The sequence below is a fragment of the Carassius auratus genome, chromosome 45 (assembly GCF_003368295.1).
Source record: "Carassius auratus strain Wakin chromosome 45, ASM336829v1, whole genome shotgun sequence".
NCBI classification, from domain to species: Eukaryota; Metazoa; Chordata; class Actinopteri; order Cypriniformes; family Cyprinidae; genus Carassius; species Carassius auratus.
The window spans coordinates 9,983,679-9,991,536 of record NC_039287.1 but is presented as its reverse complement, the minus strand read 5'-3'; the positions used below and the strand labels follow the sequence as shown (position 1 = coordinate 9,991,536).

Sequence of the window (7,858 nt, the reverse complement as noted above, 5' to 3'; positions counted from 1 at the left end):
ACATGAGCTGATGTAGAGTAACTGGCAGCAAATACGATGCTTTTGTTTAAAATCCTAATGACCTTGTCACACGGTCAATATTGATCCTCTTGAAATCTGCAATACCAAAGGAGGTCCTGTTTTACTAGATTAATCAAATCCAATGTTACTGACCTTCACGTGCACTTCGGTCAACTTTGTGGGCATCTGTCATGAATTTATTAAATAGACACTCATAGAGTAACTGTTTCAAGAATACACCGTTTTGAGAGGACAGCAGAAACCCCGACAAGATAATCGTGTTTGGAGTCTGAGTGGGCGTATGGAGCAAAGAGAGGGAAAGGGAAACGGACAGCTTATGTTAATCAGAACAATAATTGTGGAATCTGCCATACAGCGACGGCTTCATTTGTTTATGTGTCATGACGGCCGCTATAAATGGCATCTGCATCTGAGGTTAATCTGAAGGCATCGTCAAACCCGTTTGTGATGATTAAATAATGGAGCTACATCCTACCTATTCCCACGGTCCATGTCCACAATCCTTTAAGGTGCTTGTCAAAAGGGGAGGAATGAGAAGATTGTTTCTTAGAGAAAATAAATAAATAAATAAAAGGCAGATTATTTTGTTAAAGCTTTAAATAGGTGTGGGGGAAGATGCTAGATGTATCACATTTTGCTTATGTTGTTCTCTAAGGATGGATATATTTGAAATATATTAAAACAAAGTGGTCCAGTGACATAGGTATGGTCAGATTTATCATTTTTATTTTAAATGTGATTTACTATATTTAATGATATTTTATTCTATTATCTAATTTAGACGTTTTGTATGAAGTAAGAGTGTTTTCAGATGTTTCTTGTATTTTAGATGGGACAAAAAAGTTCAGTAAGCACTAAATGTGAAAAAACAATTTAACTCCAAATCTTGAAATTGTAATTACATCAGAATAGGCTGTTACTGTCAGTCATTTTCAAATGTTTTCTGGCAGAGCATTTGTTATGATATGTGATCTTGTCCATTTTTAACAGATAATATTGTATTTGATCTAAATTTAAATGTGTAGGTAACAGCCATGAATATTTCAGTTAAATGAATCCACTAAAGTATTTCCCATAAACGGAAAACATACACATTACATATATCAGAAAATGTCATCATCAAGGTCAAACTGCATTTACATTTCAAATAATGTAATACATAAATGTGTCATGTTCAGAAGCTTATCAGGAAATAATTCTAATTGTAATGTAGTGAATAATTTTCAACATTCCACAATTTTCAACATCGACTGACACACCTTACCCTGTTTAGAGTATCTGATACACTTTACTTCACTACCATTTAAACGTTTCATTTAACGATTCATTGCTGAAAAGTAAGAATTCATGGTCTATTAACATCATTAAAAAATGATTATGTGACACTGAAAACTGGAGTAATGGCAGCTGAAATTTCCGCTTTGCCATCACAGGAATAAATTACATTTAAAAATATAATCAAATAGAAAACAGTTATTTTAAATTGTAATAATATATCACAATAATACACTTTCCAAATACATTAAAAAGTACATATATATTTAAACATAAGTTTGCATTGACATATAATAACCAGGCAGCTGTGCATCATGGGCCCTTTATAAATGTTTGGTCATGTGACAATAATTATGTAGAGTTTCTCCAAAAACTTCTCGCTAGGTGTTTGCTTCAACAGAGATGATGCCAAGTTTATCTGCGTTGAAGCAAACACCTACTGAGAAGCAGCAGGTATGTCTGCATTTCCCCAACGTTAATCAGGTGAAACAGGAAATCACGCCACAAAATGCAGAACAAGAAAGATGTTTATCTAGTGAAGGGCACAAATGAGTAAACAGTTCACACGTCCAGCTTGTCACACCCCAACATACGCAGGTATAATGAGGAGAGCAGGAAGTGTCATTTTTCTATCGTAATGTTTTTGCAATCCAGGGCATCAAGCTCCTCTTCCTGTTGCTTCATTGAATGACTCCCTCATTTTAATGGTGCTCATCCTCTGCCTGTTCCATGAACCTGCCATTCCTCTGAACTCTCCGACATCTTACAAGAAATTCAAAGGTCAGTCAACGTGATACTTTTAATATTCATTGAAATCAATAATGGGACCAGTTTCTCGGTTCAGATTCTCATGAGTAGATCACTGGATTCTTCTGAATTCTTCCTGTATTTGCTGCAGCTCACAGATAAAGCTGTAAACAGGAACTCCTCCATCTAATCGTGACAACAGAGGAGTTCAACCTAAACACCAAAACAAGTCGGTAGGGAGCACCTGAAGTGGATCTGAACAGTCTGACATGTGAATCATTGTGCAGAACAACTGGTTTTGATGAGTAAGTCATGTAGATGCTGTACAGGGAAAAGTCTTGTTTCATAATGGAAGTTCAATGTTTCCTCAAGCGAAAATGAATAATGAGAATGTATAATCTGTCATTAATTCTGCTGAACGTTGGACACATACAAGCGGCCCAATCTAAATCTTAATATCTGCTATCTGCTATCTAAATACATCATTCCATTTAAAGCAACATTTCAACACAGTTGCTATATTTAAAATGTTATGCACAATTAATTACAAATAATTTTATGAAGAAGTGTTTTGTTGCCTTACAAGCAAACTGGTGTTTGTTACCACACTTTTCCTTCTTGGATGTCTCTACTGGAACAAAAGCTTTAATTCGCTCTTAGTTGAGTCAAGTGCTCAGGTAAAACATTCTTGACAGAATAAGTCTTTTTTTTTTAAACATGATTAAATTTATGTTGCACCTCTTTACAAACCATCCCCAACATTAATTAATTATAAATTTTTATATCCGTATTCCAACTAACCCAACTCAAACTCTTTTCAGTCTGGCATCATCATTTATTACAGGCTTCAATATTTTAAAACAAAATTCATAAAATGGATAATCCCAGTCCTGGTTCTGATTGCTAATTTTTGTTGCATGTTGTGCCTATAACAACAGCCTTCAGCCAGTGACACACAATATGGCCTCCTGTGCCTTGGTTAAATAACTATATATTTTTTTAATACCTTTTTTTAAATAGCTTCCTGTATTTTTAAAACAACTTCGGCTGAAGGGGTTCGTTTTCGTTTTGACATTCAAAAATTGAGAAGTTGAACTCATAGTGAGAACTTTTAATAATTGAATGTCATGATAATATCATAGTGAATCAAGACGACAAACATTCGGATGTCACAGAATGCACTTATCAACAGACATTAAAAAACAACAACAAATGTTTTGGAACATTTATTTAATTTTTTATTATACAACTGAAGAACCTTTCCTCATAGGTCTATAGAAAAACCTATATGGACTAGTGGTTTGATGAATCCAGAAACTAATACTCTGATCTTATGAACTTGTAATGTGTCATCAAGACCTTTTTTAATTTCCAAAATCACAAAAAAAAAAAAAAAAAAACAACTCAAGAACCTGAAAAGGAGAAAATGTTTTGCTAAACTTGAGGTGCTAAAATAACAGTTGAGAATCTGTTTTAGTATATCCAACCAAACTCTTGTAAAATGTGTGTGTGTATATATATAGCTTATATTTTAGGTTTTAATAAAAATCTCATTCTATTAATTGTTTATTAAAGACTGTCATATAGGAAATGTCTGCTACACTGACTGAAAACCATGTCTGTCTCTCCGTCAAAATAATGTGATGAAAACAAACCCAACCAAGAGCTAATGACGTGATTTGGTAGTAAAGCTGTTGAAATATTTTAGTCTCCTGTGATTTTTCTGTCGCTGGTCTCAGGTTTCAGTCAAGGAGGAGCTGAGATCCTCCCGTGGGCCTGCGCTGGAAGCTGCTCGTCTCATATAAAGCGCTTCCCAATGCCGGAGGAAACAGTGAATCACAGCTTCAGAGGGAGTCGAGCACCATCCACTCATCTCTCTCACACTGCTCTTCAGCCACCAGCTGCTCAGTCAAAGTCATCTCTGAGTGAACTTTTACGAAATTCAACAACGAAAGAAAAACTCTTGGTCACACCCGCGCCCGAGAAACAAAGTTTGAGACGAAGGGAAGCTGAAGTTTTGAGAGCGCACATGGCTGCTCTGATAAGCGCGTATTCGTCCTGGCCGGAGAGCTTTGAGTGCTCTGCGGGAAATGCGGACGTACCTGACGGACACACCTCCCACAGAGCTCCCGCGGACAAGGTGTCGGAGCCGCGCATCAGGAGACCCATGAACGCCTTTATGGTGTGGGCCAAAGATGAGCGCAAGAGACTCGCAGTGCAGAACCCCGATCTCCACAACGCGGAGCTGAGCAAGATGCTGGGTGAGACATCATTAATACTATTTGTGTAATAATCATTATTATTAACAGCTCCTATTTATTATTTTTATTAGACTATTATTAGTATTATTATTATTACTATAGTAGGAGATTGTTATTAATATCACTGTGAGGCTTGTGAGGCTTCATCGAAATTCAGTTTTGAATCAGTTGTGTTTTGTTTTCATGCATCGATTTCAGAAAGTGGGATGTTTATTACAAAAATTAAAAGATATAAGTAATTTTGTAAGCTTGAGAAATGTAAAGCGTAAAGCACACAGAGAAATTGAATATGTTCGTAACGAACCTGAACTGAAACTAAACTGAAATAAATCACAGTGTGATATAAATTGTATTTATTTTTTATTTAGATCAAGAGCGCATATTATCATGTAACACGTGGGAGACTTTATTACAATCATAAATACTATATAGAAATGAGATCATATAAAATATAAAAATATGTAAACAATAATAATATAAAATAAATAATAGAAATAATTTCAAATTCATTAATTTGAAATTAGTCGGATCTTTGGGTTTGTATGAGAAATAACTGAAAGAAAAGTGTAAAACTTCATGGGATAATGAATTAAGAAGTTGTTTTTATTTTTTTATTTTTTATTGTATGTTAGTATTTTTAAATTAGTTTTTAATACTGTTATACATTATTTCAGTTGTGATAAATTTTCAGACCTGTTTTAACAGTTATTGGCATTTATAGGATTTTTATTTATTAATTTATTCAAGTATTCCTAAAAGCTGAAAATGATAAACTCAGTATAATTACTGCCAATATTATATTTCAAACATTATAAAATGAATGCCAAGCTACAAATACATTTTAAAAGATATGTACCTTTTAAAAGATAAAAAAAAAACTATGGTGCAAAAATATCTATATTTTTATAACTGACATTATTAGCAATTTTACTAGCTGATGAATATTTCTTTTTTATTATTTATGTTGAAATATAAAAAAAAATAGTTATGAAGACATTTAATTTAACTTTGTTTGCTGCACACAATATAAGCATACAAACGAACTATTTTTAAAACTAATAAAGCAGTTAATGATTTTGTGTTGGTGCTTGTAAATGGAATAACTAACTGGGCAATCTCAAAAACTTCAAACTGTTCCTTTAAAAATACAGTATTAAGTCGAATGCTCCTGTTTTTTCCCCTCCAACAGGAAAGTCATGGAAAGCTTTAACTCCACCGCAGAAGAGGCCATATGTGGAGGAAGCGGAGCGGCTGAGGGTGCAACACATGCAGGACTACCCCAATTATAAATACCGTCCCCGTAGGAAGAAGCAACTGAAGCGCATCTGTAAACGCGTGGACCCTGGTTTCCTCCTGACCACCCTCGGCCCCGACCAAAACTCCCCCCGAGGCTGCTGTCACCCCCTCGATAAAGACGACGAGAGCGCTGTGAGTGGCAGTGTCAGGTTCAGTTCTCCCAGCGCAACTTTACCCGGCGTCAGGGTCTTCAGAGATCCCACCAGTTCCAACAGCAGCTTCGATACGTACCCATACGGCTTGCCCACGCCACCTGAGATGTCGCCTCTGGACGCCGTGGATCACGAACACCAGTCCTACTACTCGCCCTCCAGCTCAGTCTCCACCAGCTCCTGCTCGTCTTCCACCTCTTGCCCAGATGACAGGCGTCCCACCCCGGTGCACATGAGCAGTCCACACCCCTACCATCCCGATTACTCCCAGCATGTACCTTTGCACTGTGGGAGCTCACATTTGGGCCACATCCCAATGTCCCATCAGGGAAGTGGGGCGACCCTTATCACATCAACTCCATTGTCCTATTACAGCCCTTCATTCCCCCAGGTTCAGATCCATCACGGGCACCAGGGGCACCTGGGCCAGCTCTCGCCCCCTCCAGAGCAGGGGCACATGGAGGGTCTGGATCAGCTGAGCCAGGCTGAATTGCTGGGTGAAGTAGACCGAGATGAGTTCGACCAGTACCTAAATTCTACTAGTTATCACCCCGAACACGGTGGGATGACAGTCACGGGACACATCCAGGTAACGCCAGCTTCTGTTTGCTCCAGCAGCACTACGGAAACCAGTCTCATCTCCGTATTGGCCGATGCCACGGCAGCCTATTACAACAACTACAGCATTTCATAAACACCAAAACAGAGACAGTTGACACAGACAGAGACTGTGGGCTCGACAAGGGTCAGCAATGTGACTGACAGGTGAAAGGAAGGCCGCGGAGGGAGCGGAAAAGAGAAGCTACAGGAAGTCAAAGAACACCTCAGGGATGCATAGATAAAAAAAAAATGAAGTTCATTCCCATCTTTGTTTCCAAAAGAAGAACGGAAGTAAAAGAAAAAATGGACAAACATAGAAAATGCTCTCATATCTTGCCACAAAAGCATGTACATATGCTATAAAGCTTATTTATATATCGAATTGCTTTGCATTACAGCTTATTGTATTGCTTTTTTTCAGTCCAGATATATTCAATTGATTTTTTTTTTTTTAACCTCAATTGTTTTACCTCAAGATTTATTTAAGTGAGGCTGGTCTCTTCCTTTATAGGACTTAATTTTGAAGGAAATTCTTCCCTTTCATTTCCCTTTACCTTCATTTCAAAAAAATGTATTTGTATACTCATAAACAATTAAAAGAATAATAATAATAATGAATACTATTGTATGTCAATTTAGGTTTGCCATATTAATTTAACTGAAATTACATTTCGAGTTTTATACATTTAGCATTCTCACTTTTGATATCCACACTGATGTCAATAACAAGCGAATTACTGTATCAATATTGGTGTTTGTTGATCGCCAGTCTGTTTGGCCGATTTCATGATAAATTGCATTGTTTATGCCCATTTAAGTACAGCACAATGGTTATGTCTGTAGGTCTGGACTTAAGAAAAAAAAATTGCAGATGCTCTTCATTTTGTGATATATTAAAAGTGAATGTTCTGAGGCCCCATCTGAATTGGACGCCACTTAATAAAAACAAAAAATAAATACAGGTGACTCTTGATTTTGTAATGTCTGGTAGATTGAGACTTTTTGGTCGCTTTTAGTAGTAGTAGAAAGTATAAACTGCTTTATTGGAAGTTAAAGGTTTATTTTCAGCTTCGTTATAATTATTCAGTTCTTTTTCATTTGAATTATTATCATCATTATTATTACTCGTGAGTATATAATTGCTTTATGTAAGTTAAATATGTTTTTGTTTTGTTTTTATAAACTTATAGTATATAAACTTATTTACAGGATATTAATAAATGTTCTTTTCATCCACAGTTATTTCTTAAAAATATTTAACTGAATGTTTATTTAATGTTTCCACTATTTGTGGAGCTTTTTTGCATACATATATTTTAGTACTGAATGCTACCGTTTGAGGTCCTTTCAAGAAGCTGACCTCTACATTTTTTATTATTGTGCGTCGCCATAACCATAGTGTTGGAAACTGGCGGCATCCACCCTAAGTTCCTAGTTTGCTATCAGCAACACCCATTATGCACTCAGTTTCACTCCTCTGCGGATCAGAGGATTAGTGTAAAACAG

General features: G+C 36.3%; 1 protein-coding gene across 1 annotated transcript; it reads left to right on the top strand.

Annotated features, from left to right (window-relative positions):
- Positions 1–3,806: 3,806 nt before the first annotated feature.
- LOC113063222 (transcription factor Sox-7-like) lies at positions 3,807–7,328 on the top strand. The gene is made up of 2 exons (XM_026233462.1): positions 3,807–4,304; positions 5,494–7,328. The coding sequence occupies exons 1-2, from the start codon at positions 3,860–3,862 to the stop codon at positions 6,444–6,446; spliced, it is 1,398 nt and encodes a 465-aa protein (XP_026089247.1). The 5' UTR covers positions 3,807–3,859; the 3' UTR covers positions 6,447–7,328.
- The last annotated feature ends 530 nt before the right edge of the window (positions 7,329–7,858 follow it).